A 19,292-nucleotide genomic window follows, 5' to 3' on the forward strand; every position below is an offset into this window, starting at 1 on the left:
AGGTATCAAAATTAAAGCTCTGTCTCAGCTGAATTATAACAGGAATGCTTCTCTGTCGAAACAAAAGTAAGTTTCCCTTAAGGCTATCAATATATAGATTTTAAAAATAAAGGTCATTCACATGCTGGCTTTAAACTGAAATCCAGTGAATGTGTAAGGGTAGGACAATTTCCTCTTGTACATTCTTTGGTTGGTCTAATGATCAAATTGACATAAGACAGATGACCAGGGGGACGCCTGGGTGGCTCAGGTCGGGGTCCCGGGATCGAGTCCCGCATCCGGCTCCCCTCAGAGAGCCTGCTTCTCCCTCTGCCTGTGTCTCTGCCTCTCTCATGAATAAATAAAATATTTAAGAAAAAAAATTACAAGAAAAATGAATGTCAGTTCATAGGTCTGGGAGCCCCAAAGATAGGAGACTCGAGGGCAAGTCGGGCAGTCGAGGCGTATAGTGCCCTCCTGAGCGAAGGACCTGGTGCTCCAAGGGGGAGGGGGCGAGTCACAGGACGGTAGCTCTTTCATAAATTCTAAATTCTTTTAGGTACTTAAGGGAGAGGTAAAGGTTTTCCTTGAGTCGGCTGGGGCTTGGTCTTGATGGACGTCAGATCAAAATAATGCATGTGCCAAAGTGACACGTTGGGGAGGCATATTCTCTCCTTCATGTGAAATCTAAAGCTTAATCTAACTTCACATCAAGCCTTTTTTTGCTTTTAGTTTTTGAAAAGGTTAGAAATACTAGCTTCGTTTTTTTGTATACAAACTTGATCATTAATGCATTCGACATAAAGAGATAAAATTCTATATCCGTGGACTTTTAAACGGGCTTTGGATGCCTGGTGTTTTACACTGAAACTTGCTTTTAGGTGCTGTTTTAAATGCTCATTTTGTCATGTTGCTTCTAAGGGAATTGTGTCCACTTACGGATTTTGAGGCACAAGGAGGATTTGGTTAATCGTGGAATAGAAACGTTTGGGCCGTGTATATAAATAACAGCTCCCCACTGTATCCCGATAAATCGTGGGCCCTGTCACTTGACAAGCAGCATTTAGAACCAGGTTCGCCGAGTTGTAAAGAGAGCAGATCCATGAAGGAAGCCTAACGCAGGCTGCTTTCCGCCAGGCGCACCTCTAAACCCATTATATACGCCAGCCTGTGTCATTCCCCCAGGAACGCTGTAAATGCAGATAACCCAGAAAATAAAATATGACCCATGGCCACGTTGCTAGTGAGGAGAAGAGCCCACTTTAAAGTTCCTGTTTGTTCCAGGGTAGCAAGCACACGGCCCCACTCCCCCACAGTGTTTCGTGGCGTGGTTTCATCTAGGCTTGGAGAAGGGGGAAGAGACGGGGACAGCAAGGGGCCTGGATGGTGTAAGGCAGGTAGATTTCTCCATAGGATAAAATCCTGAGTGGGAAGTTAACCAAAATCCTGGAAGAGTGAGCTGTGCCGTGAAATGACATTTCAAACTCTTTTAAAGGGTATTTTTTTTTTTAAGATTTTATTTATTCATGAGAGACACACAGGCAGAGACACGGGCAGAGGGAGGAGAAGCAGGCTCCCTGCGGGGACCCGATGTGGGACTCGATCCCAGGACCCCGGGGTCACGCCCTGAGCCGAAGGCAGACGCTCCACCACTGAGCCACCCAGGCATCCCTTAAAGGGTATTTAAAAGCCCTTTTCCTTCCCCACACCAAATCCCCCTGCAAAACTAGAGTCTCGCTCCCACCTTAAAAAAAAAAAAAAAAACCCTTTTCTGAACTTTGCATTAGGTCTCTCGAGAATGATCTGTCATTGACCTTGAATTTGGAACAAAGGCTCTCTCTGGGTTCGGACGACGAAGCCGACCTCGTCCAGGAGCTTCAGAGTATGTGCTCCAGCAAATCTGAATCTGACATAAGCAAGGTAAGCGGGACGAAGGGGGAGGTCGTGGATGGGCAGCCCCAACCGAGGAGAGATTTCTTCGGGCCACATCATGACACACCTTCCCTGGGAGAAAACTTCCTGATTGAAGAGGGTGGGTGATGCTCCAACTCACCCCCTCCTTACTGGCCTAGGAGCGCTCTGTTCCACAGCATCTTTCATATACTGAAGGAGTCCTAGTAAGTACGGCCTTTGCTGACTCCTCAGGGACCTCAGGTTAGAATCGCGTGTTGATGGCATTCGCACCAATCACACCAGCACTGTGTCTCCCTTTTTGTTTTCCTAACGTTGCCGGACAAGCGCCCTATCAGTGAGTGCGCTTCACGGCAGGCCTGGGGTACAGACAGAGGGACGGCCACAGCTGTCCTCCGAGGGAGTGTGGCCTACGCAATGCATATAGTTAAGCTGTGAAAATAAACGGAGACCCACGTCCAGAAATCAGTGACCCACAAGCTCAGTGGCAGGGTCCGTAGGCTCGAGCTCAGCCTCTTTGGGCTCTGCTAGCTGCAGCGAATTTGCCCCGACTTCCTTGATAAGTGCCCTTTACTTGAAAGGGAAGATAAGACGGTAGTTATAACGTGCGGTTTCCACCGAAAGACTCAGCTCTGACATCTGAACAGTCCTAATCTCTGGGACAAGAGCGAATCGACAGTCTTATCTAATCTCGCTGGAAATGAGCTGAAAGACTTACTGGAAAAATAAGGTAATACTTAAAATCTTACAATTTTGCCAGGATGGATTTTTTTTTTCCTCCCTTAGGGCTCATCTGATCATCTTTGGAGTGTTTTCAATAGATCCTCCCCCCTTAGAGATTATTTCTCATGCATTTTTCTGGTAGTTTCACGTAAAGGCTTCGAGTCTTTGTTGGGAACAGTACAGGGCTCGAGGGTGTGCTCGTAGAGCTCCCGAGGGTCAGAGGAGACGAGCAACACTTCTGCCGATTTTCTCTAGTGACCTTAAATTGTGTCTTCCAGATCGCTGACTCCAGGGATGATTTAAGGAGGTTTGATAGTTCAGGAAACAGCCCTGCCTTTTCAGCAACTGTTAACCCAAGAATGCCAGTGTCACCAAAGGTAAGCGCCCATTTTCCCTGCAAAAATGAGACCAAAAAAAAAAAAAAAAAAAAAAAAAAAAAGATCGCTGTGGAATTCACTTTCCAGATCTTTCGGTATGAATCACAAAATTATTTTTCAACCACAGCTGTAAGAAGAGGAGTGTGTTCAGTAGTTAACGAGGGTTAGAAAGATCACCGTTTAGATAACAGCTTGGAAGAGTGACTTAGAAACGCGCGTTGTGTGCCAAAACTAGATCAGATGTAACTTCCGTCTCGGTTGTTCTATTTTAAAAAGTATTCACTTGAGAACCTTTAAGATTTCCTGCATTTTAGAATTCCAACAGGCTGAATAATGTAAAGATGTATCATGGCAGGGGAAAAAAAAAAAAAAAAAGTCCTTTTTAGTCGTTTCTTAACTTGCCCCAACACGCAGTGGTTTCCGGGAGATGCTTTCCTTCTAAAACAAGTGAAAATGGCAAGTACAGGAGCCAGGATTCCAATAGACTCCGTTAACCTCTCAAAATAACTTCTATGATCGGTTAATAAATGCCGAGAGATGGCCCCGCGTGGTACCCCTGGCTGAGCAGAAACAGTAAAGCTCTTCCCCACCCCGTGGCTGTGCTGTGAGGAGGCAGGTTTTTATGGTGAGAGGGGGCTTGCTCACCAAGTCCCGCGGAGTGTGGTGCACGGCCGGTTCTCACCCACTCCCGTGGTGGCTGATGAGGACCCGGCGATGGGGGCGGCTTTGCAGAGGGGAGGATCCTAAAGTGAGCACCGTGAGGCTATTAAATATTCGTCATCCGCTCCCCGCAGCCTCTGCTCTCCCACCGCTTCCGCACGTCTCCGTCCTGGTTCGTGTTACGTGAGCTCTTGGTCTCGGGGGGAGGCGGTGGGACGCATCGGCCGGGCTGAGGTCCCAAATAAAGGTCTGCACCCAGGACGATCCGGGAAGAAGAGCGTGAGCCTTCTGGCTCCTGCTCATGCTGATGTCTGCCTCCCGACCCCTTCCGCAGGCGGGAACTGTGTAGACCTAGGGAGGTAACCGGCGAATTCTGCCTGGAATATATTTTCTGGTTGGGCGCTGTCCCTTCCTCCCGAGCTGATTTCTGGAGCCTCCAGGACCGCTCTTTAGGGTTCCTCGTGGAACGGGCAGGCCCCGAAGTGCGGGAAGAACCACGAGCCACTGTTTCTCCACGGGGCCGAGTCTCTCTCCTACATAAAAAAAGTTGACTGGTTGGTAGTGACCAGCTGCCGTTGTTGAGGTGTCAAGGTTGCGCACCCGTTCCTGGGTCACGAGACCTTCCTGGTTGCCACACCAAGGCTCTGCCCAGAGCCACCGAGGACACTTGGTTGTGGGAGACCTTTCAGCACGTGCATCCTCTTACACCCCCTGGGCTCTTACAGAGACTCATGGGCTTGTCTGAATGTGCACTTGGAGGGGCATCAGGACAGCTGCCTCCGCAGGCTCTCGCAGCCCTGAACCCCCCCCCCCCCCCCCCCCCCCCCCGCAGCAAGGGCTAGCAGGAGCTGATCTCAGAACCTACCAGCAGAGGGCAAAGCAGCACACCTGACGGCCTTCTGGAAGCTTGGCAGGGTCGCTTGTTTTCGATCCTGATAACGTCGGCTAGCATTTCTTGGTTAGATGCCCAGGGTCCTCCGATATCAGGAAGTAATTCTTTTTAAAGTAAGAGCTCTCTGGGTTCGTGGACATCGCTTTTGGACAACGCTTTGTCCCGACGGCACCCCTTAGCGCTGCAGCAGTAAGGGAAGGGAGTGGCGGGTTGGCCTTCTAAATTAAAAGCAAGTACCCCTCTTTAAATCTGATGGGTTTGCCCAGTGGCTCCCCCGAAAGCAAAAAGTCTCATCTTTGCATCATGAAATCCACTGGAGGATTGTGTTGTTCAGCGCCAGTGCCCACATCGTGCTCCCCCTCTGCCTCCCCCACCCCCGAGGTGCTGATATAATTGCTCTGGGGTGCAGCCTGGACCTCCTGGTGACCGGGTGTGCAGCCCATGCTGAGACCCGGTGCTCCGGGGCGGCGTTGGTCCGCAGTGCCCTCCCCCGCCCGCCTCTATTTCTAAACATACCTTAGGAGCGGCTGATACACCTTCTGTAACTTATTTGTACATGTGACCCACTGTCCTCCCCTGTGCTCCCCTCTAGTGTCTTCCTTTGCACCCCCCCCGCCCCCCGGGTTCCCCAGCTGGACAGCAGGGGCTGCTGTACCCTCCTAGCAGTGAGGCCCATACTGAATGAATGAATCGCCCTCACGTAACAGCATCACCTTAAGAACTTAAAACTCGCTTTTGACGTGCGCCACCCTTCTGCACCAACTAGTGGTTTCCTCTGAGCTTAATACGCGCAGCATCCGTGAGTCGCCCTATTATGTCTAATAGAAGCCCTGGGGTGTAGCCCCGAAAGCACTGAGCACCCTGATTAAACACCCGCGGGCCCGCTGCCTCGGCCCATCCGTGCTGCGCAGGTGGCAGGAACGTCCCTCCGCGGCCCCTGCACCCCAAGCTGCTTGTCCCCTCGTCTCCGCCCCTGGGGATGCACCCCTGCCCTCGCCTCGGGAGGCCGCCACATGCCCCCTTTCCTCCCTCTGGGCCCCGACACTAACCAAGGCAAACCCTGTGTCTGGATCCCCGCCCCCGGCTCATGGGTGCCGGGCACCACGCAGCTGTCGCCTTCGTGGCAGCAGGCGGTTTCCTGTGAAGGTGATGCGTGTGGGTTTCCCGATGTTTTAGACCAAAGTACAAGTCGGGACTGGTCTTACCGGGCGTCCCATTTTGATTCCCCCAGAAAATTCCATGGCCAGCCGAGTCCACACTGTTCCTTGCCTGTTAAATCGTTTTTTCGAGCTGTTTCCTTGGTTACGGGCCTGCTTGGCTGCACTCAGCGAGAGGAGGAGCGAACAGCACCTGCTTGGCAGGGAGGCGGGTGGCGCACCCCTGCTGTTGGGGCTACGGACAGCGCGAGCGAACCGCGTGGGGGGCCCTGTGGTCCCCGCTCAGCTCTTCCACGGTTCCTGCGCGGGTTTGGAGCATTCAGTGTTCAGTTTCTAGGAAAGCAGAAAAGTTAGGGGACACCCAGGCAGAAAAGTTAGGACACCCTAACCCAAGTTAGGGGACAGTGGATTTGGGGAGGAGCTGCCTACAGAGACGGCAGCTTTGCCTAATCCAACGTGGGGGTTTCTCCGGGGCTCGAACCCCAAGAAGGTCCCAGACTCTCGCCCTTGAGTCACGGAGTCTCGTGACACCACGCGGGGCCCCAGTGAAAGTCAGGCGGCAGGTCTGCCGACCGTCACCCGTCACCCGTCCTCTCCGCCGCCTGCTGTTTGCTCTTGCGGGAGAAGCCGGCGCTGCCTGGGTTCCTGGGTTGGGGCTGCCGCCGCGGCCCAGACCCACTTGTCGCCCCTTCTCTTGCAGGAGCCCAGTCCTCTCAGCAGCCACCAAGCGGCCGAATGCAGCAACAGGCAATCCAAGACGGAGTTGGGTGTTTCGAGAGTTAAATCTTTTCTTCCTGTTCCTAGAAGTAAAGCCACCCAGTGTTCCCCGAACACCAAAAGAAGCAGCAGCAGCAGTAATACAAGGCAAACCGAAATCAACAACAACTCAAAAGAAGAGATTTGAAACTTCCACCAAAAAAACGAACAAGTCGCAAAACCAAACCAACAGGCCTGCCTACAACAGTCTCACGCTTACCTTGTGTAGATTCCACACAGAAACCAAGGACAACAAGCTGTAAATACCTTTAAACGAAGAAACTGTTCTCACTGTAACATAAAGTATGAGTGCGGGACCACTATTCAACTTTTTTTGTAAAGAATGTATTTATAACCGACATTTTGTTGCCTTTTTTTTTTTTTCCTTTCTTTCCGATTCTGTAGGATTGAACTTCAACAGCCAAGAAGTGATGCCAACTTTTCAAGTAGTTTTATAATAGAAATACTGTAATAGTTTTAATCCACACGTTCAGGGGTATTAGAACGTCGGCGTACTGTACATCTGTACATGTGTATATATGTATATTTAAGAAAGCCCACGAACCATATCCCCGTACACGTTGTCAAATGTACAACATTGGCTTTTAAATAGAGACCATGACTTCATGTTCACTTGAATGACTAGAATGGGGCAATAACCAATCATTTCTAAACAGTTACTTTCCATTAAAAGCCATATTAAGTATTTTGCCTGTTAAATTCTAGTTTTACATCTTAAATCTCTTACTGGTTACATTGCTGATTGGTTGCATCATGTATATTTATGCTTATGAGTTTGCATTATGACTCCTGCAAAATATGAGATTATATAATGCAATAAAAGTGTTATCTTTCTTACAAAAAGTTTTGTACCTAAGTGGATATAACTGCAAATGCTTCAATAAATTAATTTAGAGCTAACTCCCTCTTCTATTTAATTCTAGCAGCACAACTGATAAAAGTGGATAATATTTTCTGGAAGTGTTTCTTCGAAAATGACTAATGAAATTACATATGCAAATTCAAAGTTAAAATGCTTTGACGCCAATAAAATATTGAATTAGTGAAATAATTTGCTGTAGTTTCTCTCTGTAGCTCTTGATACTCTATCCCCGCAACACATTTGTGTTTGATTATAGAAGGTGTTCGCCTCCTGTTCACAGAAGGGCCCACCCTGTCGGCAAGTGTTAAACGTCTCATTTTTATTTAAGTGGAGCTTGAAGAATTAGGTGTTCAGCAAACAAAGCATCTTTTTCTGTCATAAATACCCCCAAAAAGGTAGGATTTTTATACCAGGAATTATCGACGCCTCTGAGAACATCAGAAGCCCTCCCTTGGCCGGAACGCTCTTTTACATGGACGTGCACACATGCGCGCGAATACTATAGTAAACTTTGCTGCTTGTACAGTGCGGTTAAGGTCGTGCCACCAAGGATGAATCAGAGACGTTTCTAGCAGGGAAGAGCTCGACTCCCACACGCATCCGCCTCCTGCCTGGGCTTCATCTTGGCGCGTCCTGGGGGTGTCCAGCTCTGAGCTCTGCACAGGTAGGTGTGCGGGGGGGGGGGTGCGCAGATCTACAGCAAGGGACAGAGCTGGGGGGAAGAGGCCAGGGGAACTAGTCTTAGGCCGCAACACAGGACTCCTTAGTGCCCTGGTGGCAATGGGTTCTACTCTCAAGTGTTTCCACAAAGACACTGAAGAATGCTCTCAAAAACTCAGACCAGCACACCCAGATTTAGGTGGATGTGATGGGTCTCCTCCGGCTTACGTACACCTGCTTGGATTATATCCATTTGGAACTCGTAGGCGTTGGGTTTTCTATTAGCTGCTTTTCTGAAGCTCAAGATCCCGTTAGCCTGTCAAGCATTAGAGAAATCCAGATTCAAACCACATCATCCAGATGGCTCATGGGTCTTATCCGTGCAGCTTCGATTCATCACTGACGTTCAGCGTGTTCACTCTTTATAACAGGACGGCAGACGGCAAGGTGTCTAGAGGGCATTTTTTTCTATCAGCAGCTTTCAAGATACAGACAGATCTGATGGCTCATTCTATCAACTTAGTCACAACTAACAATTTTTTTAAAAGTGGAATGGGAAGGGTCACAGTACGTCATGGTGTCAGTCAACGAAAGTAAAAACACTTTGCGGGCTTGTGGACCGGGCTGGGCTGTGAGGCACGGCTTTCTGAGGGTCGTGGCCAAAAATCTTCCAAAGTCAATACAATATAAGGGAGCCCAGGGGGGTGGCTTGGGGTAAAGAGGTCTTTTTTTTTTTTTTTTTAAGATTTTATTTATTCATGAGAAACAGGCAGAGGGAGAACAAGACTCCCTGCGGGGAGCCCAACACGGGACTCGATCCCAGGACCCTGGGGTCACAGCCTGAGCCCAAGACCAAGGCTCAACCACTGAGCCCCCAGGCGCCCCGGGGTACAAAGGTCTGCCGGGAAGCCGCCCTGGGGCTGACCAGCCCCGCTGCCAGCACATGTTCGAGGTAGTGGGAGGCCTGTGGGGCCTGCAGCCTACCTGCTCACCTTCACCTCAAAGGGACTCCCCTCAGAAGACCTCTGTGAAGGTTAATGAGCTTCCACTCTCCTCGGTTCCTGAGGCTCACTCTAAACGCAGGACGAGCCAAGGACCCAGCTTGGAGAAAGATCTCGCACCCCCGACGTCGCTGCGAGCCACACAAGTGGGTGCAGGGAAGTACCCACAAACGAGCCCCAGGTGCACGGCTCGCTTGGGTGGGGCTTAGACGGCGAGGACTCTCCAAAACGCACCCCCTGGAGTCTCTCCAAGACTTGCTGCCCCCCTGGTGCGGGCATTGTTGGGCTTCCTTTGGCTGGAGGTTCAGAGCTAAAGAAGCTGATGCATCCTCCTGGGTTCCCGGGCCTCGCTGCCTCTCTATTATGCACAACAAGCCATCGTATTTGTCCAGTCAGTGGGGAGAAAGCAGAGGACTGGGGTTTACGAGGGTCCATAGTCATAGAAGATTTGTGGAAGGAGAACTTCCAAAAGCCAGGCAATGTGAAGAAGTCACCTGGAAGGAAATAGAATGCTCCGCGCTCTGCCCCTTTTAATCAGTTGTAGGTAAACAGTGGAAACTCCATGCAAATGGCACAGAAGTCTGTACTGAATGCAGGAAATCGGCTTTCTTCTTCAGGAAAAACTATACTAGGCTTCTTTGTTATCCTGCGTGACGGCACACTACAAGGGGACTAATCGGAAACCCTTCACCTACAGGTAACGTCCAGCATTAGAACTCCTCCTTCTCCTGTCGCTGTTTATGTACTTAATTAAAATTCCAAATTAAAAAAAAAAAAACTGCCCTGGGGCTGAATTAAGCACTGCTATTTATTACCTGTCTGGTCTAAGACAAGTTACTTAATTTCTTTAATGCAGTTTTCTCAGCAGTAAAGTAGGGTCATGACAACCCTGGCAAGTAGTTCATGAGCATTAAATAAGGTAACACAATCAGGTGTTCCTAGTTACCTCTTCCCTAAAATAAGTCCTGAATCTTACAACCCTTGTGGCATTCCGACATCTTTTCAAAGTATAGTTAATTCACAAATAAATACCGGCAGCTCTATTACGAGCATCAGATTTTTAACTAAGTGTATGAAATGAGCGATAGACACGTAATTGGAAGTTTATAAACTACATTAGCAATTTGCATTTTCCTTCTATGTTAACTTGAAGGTGAGGGCCTCCAAAATAGACTATTTGCAGCTGCTTATGTAAAAGAAAACAAATAGGAACTCCACAAAATCTGATTAACTAGGAAAAGTAGCCAGTTTTGAGAGACAAGGTTGAATTTTCAAAAACACCATATTTCTTTGTGCAGCTAATACTTAACTGAAAATCAAGTTCAGTTGGCTAGCCCTCGCCATCCCGAGTTAGCCACCGCTTACGAACAGTCATGGCCCACGGTCGGAAAGCCGATCTCTGAAGTCACGAGATACTTCCTGAATTCTATGCCACCCCTTTTGCAAGATCATTTTTCTCGAGAACATCCCACAAGTATTAAAGGAGCAAATTAAATGAACAAATATCCTCTGTTAGTTTGGTTTTTACTATAAAGAAATATGTTTAGTTGCAGAGTAGGAGGTCTGGTGAGTGTTAGGACCATGGAAATACATTGGGAAGAGAGATGCAGTTACCCATTGTTCTGTCTTAAATAGTGAAGATAACACTTGAATGTCACGAGCCATGACCTCAAATTCTGGCCACAAAGTTAAGAGGACCTTTTATTTTCTCTAGGCTATAGTATCCTTAAAAAAAAAAAAAAAAAAAAAGCTTTTTCTTATTCTCAAGAAGAAAGCACAACAGAAAATCAGAAATCCTGCTAGTCGTTCCCATGTATTGTGATACCTTGGTATTAGCTAACCATACCATAAAAATCATTTGGCTTATATTTTAAGAAAATCAAGAGTACATTTCTCCTTAGTGAACTGAAAAGTTTACATTTGTTCAGAGCAGCCTCAGACTTTATTCATCGGTTAAAGTAATATTACGTGCTAGGGACACAGTGTTAGGATGTGCGAGATGCTTCTCAGCCTGGAGCCTCCAGCCTATTGGGGTGAGACTGTGAGTAAATAAACAAAACAAAACAACTTTGTATTCTGAATGTTTTGTAAAGGAAATCAGTGGAATGGTGGGATAGAGCACAGCTGGGCAAGGTCCTGTAGGAAGGGTAACGTTAGGGCAGACTCGTGCGAGGCAAGGTCTTCAAGGACCTAATATTGACTCTGACACCTGAAGGATGAAAGGGGTGAAGGGACGTGGAGCCAGGGGTTACAGAATTGGCGACTGTCCTAAGGAGGTAACAGGAAGGAGCCCGAGGCTTGAAACACATTGAGCCAAGAGAAGAACTAACAGAGATGAAGGTGGAGGCTGCCTGTGGCACAGGCTGGATTCCGCTGTAGCCTCTGGAATGAGAAGCCTCTGAGACAATGAGAAGTCACTGGAGTTTTTAGCAACTGTCAGGCATTTATATTTTTAAAAGACTGTTTATAGAGAGATCAGTGCTGTCCAAGAAAAAAATGTATTATTAGCCAAAAACGTGAGCCACAAACATATTTTCAAGCTTTCCAATAGCTACACTTTAAAGGTGAGAATATAACAATGCCTATGTAACCCCTACATCCCAAACATGATTTCAAAAAGTACTCAATATCGAAAGCATTGAGATGGCTCACATTTTTTCATTCTAAGTCTCTGGCCTACGCTAAATTTTATAGCAAAAAAAAAAAAAAGAAAACGAAGTATTTTTAGATGAAAAAAAAAAAAATCTTGCTGTCATCAGCTCTCTAAGAAATAACCAAAGTAGTTCTTCAAATGAGCAATTGATTCCTGATCAAAATGTGTACCTTACTCCCCAAAATGAGCAATACTAGAAATGACATATATGATATGTAGGAAATAAGACTTTTTATTTTTAAATTCTCTGAAAGATAATTGTTTAATGGGAATAAAAGCAATCAACGAATGGAACTTATGACATAAAAAGAAGTAAATGTTTGACAAAAGTACAAGGAATGGGACAGTATGAGAGAAATGGAAGTAACTGTGGTAAGGTTCTTACATTGTACCTGAAGTAGTACAATATTATTTGAAGGTACAAGGTAATAAGTTAAATATGCACATTGCCAACTAGAAAAACTAAATTAAAAAATTAAAACTAAAATGTATAACTAGTCAAAAGTGGAGATAAAATTGGAATAAAAAATAACTAATCAAAAACAGGAACCAAACACATTCTAAGAAAACAAACAAGAAAAGCCCCCTAGGGTCACCTGAGTGACTCAGCAGTTGAGCACCTGCCTTTGGCTCAGGGTGTGAACATGGAGTTCTAGGATCGAGTCCCACATCAGGCTCCCTGCAGGGATCCTGCTTCTCCCTCTGCCTGTGTCTCTGCCCCCCCACCCCCGTGTGTGTGTGTGTGTGTGTGTGTGTGTGTCTCATGAATAAATAAATAAAATCTTTAAAAAAAATTTTAAAGCCCCCTTTAGACCAATAATCCTTATGCACAGAGATGCAAAAATCTTTAACAAACTAATAGCAAATAGAATCCAGCAATATATGAAAAAGATACATTATATCCAAGGGAGATTTGTACTAGAAACACAAAGTTTGGTAAACTTTGAAGAACATCAATCACATTAAAAGAATCATATACCATGATCACGTGGGATTCATTCCTGGAATGCAAGGATGGTACAACATATGAAATCAATATATGTGATACCTCACGTTAGTAGAAGATAAAAATTATATGATCCTTTCAATAGATGCAGAAAAAGCATCTGACAAAATTTAGTATCTATTCATGATAAAAACTCAAACTGACTGTAAAAGCAATGTATCTCAACATAATAAAAGCCAATGGTGGGAGGCTAAAAGCTTTTCCTTTAAGATCAGGAACAAGACAAGGTTGCCAACTCTCACTACTCCCACTCAACACACTACTGTACATCCTCACCAGAGCAATCAGGCAAAAAATGGTAAAGAAGGCATCAAAATCAAGAAAGAAGTAAAATTGTCTCTGTTTGCAGATGACATAATCTAACATATAGGAAACCCTAATGACTCCACCAAAAAATCTAATCAGTGACTTCAGTAAAGTTATAGAATACAAAAATCAACATGCACAAATCAATAGCATTTCTAGACGCTAACAACAAATTAACTGAAAAAGACATGAAATAATCCTATTAACAATAGCATCAAAAACAGTGATGCACTTAGGAATAGATTTAACCAAAAAGGTAAAAGATCTGTACGGTGATAACTATTAGACACTGATGAAAGAAACTGAAGAAATTACAAATAAATGGAAAGCTATCCTGTGGTTCATGGATTGGAAGAACTATTGTTGCAATGTCTATATTATTAAAAAGCCATCCACAGATTCAGTACAATCCATAGCGAGGTTCCAATGGCATCTTCTACAGAAATATTTTTTAAATCCTAGAATTTGCATGGTACCGCAAAAGACCCTGAAAAGCCAAAGCAATCTGGAGGAAGAAAAAAACTGGGGCATCATACTGATTTCAGACTCCATTCCAAAGCTATAATGATCAAAACAGTACGGTAGTCTGGTTCAAGATGGTGATAGAGGGAGACCCTGAACTCACTTCCGAATTACGTGGACACAGAATCTACAACTATATATGGAACAATTTCTCCTTAAAAACAAAACAAAACAAAACAAAACAAAAAAAAAACTGGTGGCGCAGTCCCTTCACATCGAGCAAACCCTTTCACATTGAGCAAACATCAGAGAAGGTAGGAAAGTCTGAGGCACAATCTCACCATAAACTCTACCCCTGGCATCATGAACCAAAATGAAAAGGGAACTCAAAACCCCAGCGCGTCTCCCTGAGGAGTGAAGGGAACAGAAGAGGCTGGTTGATGCTGGCTCTGTGCTCTCCTCTGCCTAGCTCCAGCTTGCTGGTGTCGTACAGAAAGGAGCTTATACCTTTTTTGCTTCCCTGATTTTTATAGCTGCTGCCAAGGAACACCTTTACATTGGCTGGCCCTGTGGGCCCAGTGGAGCTTATGCTCATGGTTCAACAGGACTGGAACTAATAGAGAAAGGGCCCTTAAACAGCAACCACCCCAGGCACAGCAAGAGGAAATGGACCTAGGAAATTTTTCCAGAAAGAGGCCTATTACTTTAACATCACAGCTACAGCCTTATGGGCAGGCTTCCACCTGAAAACACATCCAAGAGCTGACGGTAAACCTTTCCTGATACCTTGGAGGGTAGGTGCTATATCTCTCCACGCTCTCCCTCCACTGCACTCCAGAACACCATCACCACACAACTGGCATCTGGTGCACTCATGTTTGTGGCTGCAGGAAAGGAGACACTCCTTGATCACCAGGATCTGGTGGCCAGGGGTCTGGTATTCCTGGGCTCCCCAGGACTGTAACAAGTGGAGAGAGCATTCGGGGCAGGTTACTATGCCCAAGGCGCAGCATGGAGAGCAGAGTGAAACACATCCCCAGCCTTTCTGAGAAGTCTACTTGCTAGACTAGAGCTTTGGCCTTAGAGGAAGGTTTCAAGTTTGACACACATCTAGAGACCATATAGGTGCTCTCGGGGAGTGCAGGTTAGGACACTGTCTTTGTGTTCTTCTTCTGTCACTCTCCAGCTTGCTGGTTCCTCACAGAAAGAAGCTTGCACACTTATCTGAAGCCCAACTTTCAGCAACTGCTTCCCAGGGACTCTTCTGGATCATCTGGCTCTGAGAACCGGCAGGGCTTATGTTTGTGGTCCCACGGGACTGCATACATTTGCATATTTTTAACAGCTGTTGCCAAAGGTCTGGCCTCCAGTCAGCCTAAATATAGGTGCTGACTGAAATCCCCCTCCTTTGGGACACTGACTGGTCTTATTATATTTAGTATAATTTCAACTACTGGGAGCTATTAAAAATTAAATAGGCTACTTGTATAACTACAAAGGTTTGAGAGTCAACCAAGAGCTAGGGCAGAGGGTTGAACAATAAGGTTTGTCTTCTACATAAGACCAACCCCTCAAGACTGGAAGATGTGGCTATTTCATCTAACACGTACAAAACCAGTACAGATAGTAAAGCACAATAAAGAAAGAGAGGAATATGTTTTAAACAAAAGAATAAGACAACACCTCAGAAAGGTGGACTCCAGCACCATCATACCAGACTTACAAGAAACGTTGAAGGGTCTTCTTTAAGCTGAAACAAGGATACTAATTAATAACAGGAAAACACATAAAAATATAAATATCACTGGCAAAGGAAAATATATGATAAAGGTGGTGCATTAATCACTTATAAAATTAATATGAGGATAAAAGTAATAAAAATAACTGTAGATATAATAACTAAGATACACAAGATAAAAAAGGTGTAAAATGTAACATCAGAAACAAAGTGTGAGTGAAAGAGTAAAAATATAGAGTATAGAATATGTTCAAACTTAAGTTTTTATCAACTTAAAATAGACGGTCACAAAAATAACCCATATAAGTTTCATGGTAATTACCAAGCAAAAAAAAAAAAAAAAAACTATAGTAGGTGTGCAAAAGATAATAAGAAATGAATTTAAGCATATCACTAAACAAAGTCATTACATAACAGAGGAAAAGAACAGAGGAAGAAAAAAAAGAAGGACGCTGGAAAAGAATCAACAAAATGGCCATTGGTACATCTATCAATAATTAAATATAGATGGACTAAATTCCCAACTCAAAAGACACAGAATGAATGGATTAAAAAAAAGAGAGAGAGAGACCCATCTATAAGCTGCCCACAAGAAACTCAATTTAGACATAAGGCCACACAGAGACTGAAAGTGAAGGAATAGAAAAAGATATTCCATGAAAATGGAAGCCAAAAGAAAGCTGAGGTAGCTATATTTATATCAGGTAAAATACTTTAAAATAAAGACCAATAATAAAATAAAAACCAATAAAGACCAATAATAAAGGCATCATGTATCAATAAAGGGATCAACCCAACAAGAGGATACAACATTTGCAAGTAATTATGTACCCAACATAGGAGCCCCTAAATATATAAAGGAAATATTATTATACCTAGAGGGAGAAATAGAAGAGCGATGCAATAATAGTAGAGGACTTTAATATACTACTTACATTCGTAGATAAATCATCCAGACAGAAAATCAATAAAGAAACATCGGTTTTAAACAACACTTTAAACTACGTGAACTTAACGAGTACATAAAATTCTACCCAAAAGCACCAGAACACATATTCTTCTCTAAAGTGCACATGAACAATCTCCAGGGTAGATCGTATATTATTAGTCCACCAAATAAATCTTAACAAATTTAAGAAGACTGAAATCATATCAAACATCTTTTCCAACACAATAATATGAAACTAGAAATCAATCACTAGAAGAAAACTGGAGAAATTCACAAATATGTGGAGACTAAACAACATGCTACTGAACAACCAGTGGGTCAATGAAGACCTCAAAAGCAAAACAAAAAAGTACCTTGAGGCAAACAAGAAGAGGAATAGAGTACACCAAAATGTACGGGATGCAGCAAAAGCAGTTCTAAGGGGGAGATCCAGAGCAATAAATGCCTACCTCTAGAAAATGAAAAAGAACAAAGCCCAAAGCTAGTAGGAGGAAGAGAATAACAAAGAGAAGAGCAGAAATAAATGCAAAAGAGACTAAAAAGACAACAGTAAAGATTAAGCCAAGAGTTTTTGAAAAGATAAAACTGACAAAACTTCAGCTAGATTCACTAAGAAAAAAAAGGGGAGGAGGCTTAAATAAAATTAGAAATGCAAGAGGAGACATTGCAGCTAATACCACAGAAATATAAAGAATCAGAAGAAATTACTATGAATAATTATATGCCGACAAGTTGAATAACAAAGAAGAAATCGTTAAATTCCTGGAACCATACCTTCCAAGACTGAATCATTAAGAAAATAGAAAATCTAAACAGGTCAATTACTGCTAAGGAGATTGAATCAATAATTTTAAAACTCCCTACTTATAAAACTCTAGGACCAGACGGCTTCACTGGTGAATTCTACCAAAAAAAAAGAATTAATACCAATCCTTCTCAAACTTTTCCAAAAAAAACAGAATAGTGAACACTTCCAAACTCATTTCACATAGTCAGCATTACCCTGATACCAAAACCACACAAGGATACCACAAGGAAAGAAAATACAGGCCAATATCTGATAGATATAAATGCAAAAATCCTTAACAAAAAGCAGCAAACCAAATTCAACAATACATTAAAAACATCATATACCGTGATGGTGTGGAATTTATTCCCGAGATGCAAGGATGTTTCAACATCTGCAAATCAATAAATGTGATACACCACATTGACAAAATCCAGGACCAAAATCATATAATCTCAATAGACACAGAAGAGCATTTGACAAGATTCAACATCCATTTAGGATAAAAACTCTCAATAATCTGAGTATAGAGGGAACATACCTCAACATAACAAAGGCCATCACCGACAAGTCCAGAGCTGATGTCCTACTCAATGGTTAAAAGCTTTTCCTCTAAGATCAGAAGCAAAACAAAGATGCCCACTTTCTCCACTTTTATTCAACACACTATCAGAAGTCCTAGTCAGAGCAATTAGGCAAGGAAAAAAAATTAAAAGTACGCAAGTTGGCAAGGAAATAAAACTCACTATTTAGATGACATGGTACCATATAAAAACCCCTGAAGACTCCACCGAAAACCATTAGGACCAATCAGCAAATTCAGTAAAGTTGAAGTGTACAAAATAAATCTATAAAAATCAGTTGTGTCTCTATATACAAATAGCAAACTATTTGAAAAAGCAATTATGAAACAAGGATAATTTATAATTGCATCAAAAAAGAACAAAACACCTAGGAATAAATTTAACCAAGGAGACAAAAAACCTGCACATGGAGGCACAGTTATGTACAGTTGTATGTACTTGTAAGACTTTGATGAAAGAAATTAAAGATGACACAAATGAATGAGAAGACATTCTATGCTCATGGACTGGAGGAACTAGTATTGTTAAAATGTCCATACTACCCAAAGCAGTCCAGGTTCAGTGTAATTCCTTTCAAAATTCCTGTGGCAGTTTTTACAGAAATAGAACAAACAACTCTAAAGGTTTTATATGGAGTCACAGAAGGTAGCCAGAGCAATCTTGAGGAAGAAGAACAAAGCTGGAGGCATCATGTTCATTCATTTCAAACTAGATTAAAAGCTATAGTAATCAAAATAGTATGATTTTGTCATAGAAACAGACACACAGAACAATGGAACAGAGGCTAGAAATAAACTGACACTAGCCAATTTATGACAAGGGCACCAGGAATATACAATGGGAAAAAGATAGACTTCAATAGATGGGGTGGGAAAACTGGGCAGCCACATGCAAAAGAATGAAACTGGACAGCGATCTTATACCATATACAAAAAAATTAACCCAAATGGATTAAGCCCTTAAAAGTAAGACTTGAAACCATAAAACTCCTAGGAAAAAAAAACAGGTGGTAAATTCCTTGGCATTGGTCTTGATGATTTTTTGGATTTGACACCAAAAGCAACAAAGGCAAAAATAAACAGGTGGAGGCCACCTGGGTGGCTCAATCAGTTGGGCGTCCAACTCTTGATTTCAGCTGAGGTCATGATCTCAGGGTCATGGAGCCCTGCATTGGTCTCTATGCTCAGCAGGGAGTTTGCTTCCCTGCCCCTGCATGGGAGCATGTGGCCTCTCTTTCTAAAATAAATCTCTAAATAAAATAAAACGAACAAGTAGGCCTGCATCAAACTAAAAAGCTTCTGCACAGCAAAGGTAACCATCAACAAATGAAAAGGCAACCTGTGGAGTGGGAAAAAAATATTTACAAAGTCTGTATCTAAGGGCATTCATATCCAAAATATATAAAGGATTCATAATGTTTTTTAAAACAATCCGATTCAAAAATACATCAGAAAATCTGAATAGACGTTTTTCTAAAGAAGACCTATGGACGGCCGACAGGTACGTGAACAGGTAGGTACTCGACATCACTGATCAACAAGGAAATCCAAACTGAGACCACGGTGAAGTACGTCCTCACACTGGTTAGAATGACTATCATCAAAAAGACAAGAAATAAAAAGCACTGGCAAAGATGTAGAGAAAAGATATCCCTTGTGTTGTATTGGTAAAAATGTGAACTGGTCCGGCCACTAGAAAAAACAGTATGGAGGTTCTTTAAAAAAAAAAAAAAATTCCAAATAAAATAACCGTACACCCTAGCAGTCTCACTTCCAGTGACCTAGCCAAAGAAAATAAAAACATAAGCT

The 19,292-nt window shown here is 43.7% G+C and overlaps 1 protein-coding gene across 3 annotated transcripts in view; it reads left to right on the forward strand.

Moving 5' to 3' along the window:
- The window catches only part of CTTNBP2 (cortactin binding protein 2), a 70,767-nt gene extending 63,240 nt beyond the window's left edge, over positions 1-7,527 (forward strand). For all 3 annotated transcript variants that reach the window (XM_077856009.1, XM_077856008.1, XM_077856010.1), the window contains 4 exons: positions 3-66; positions 1,767-1,899; positions 2,892-2,990; positions 6,400-7,527. In XM_077856009.1, the coding sequence (XP_077712135.1) occupies positions 3-66; positions 1,767-1,899; positions 2,892-2,990; positions 6,400-6,603 (500 nt within the window). In that variant the 3' untranslated portion in view covers positions 6,604-7,527. The remainder of the gene's footprint in view (positions 1-2; positions 67-1,766; positions 1,900-2,891; positions 2,991-6,399) is intronic.
- The last annotated feature ends 11,765 nt before the right edge of the window (positions 7,528-19,292 follow it).

The sequence above is a fragment of the Canis aureus genome, chromosome 18, assembly GCF_053574225.1.
Source record: "Canis aureus isolate CA01 chromosome 18, VMU_Caureus_v.1.0, whole genome shotgun sequence".
NCBI classification, from domain to species: Eukaryota; Metazoa; Chordata; class Mammalia; order Carnivora; family Canidae; genus Canis; species Canis aureus.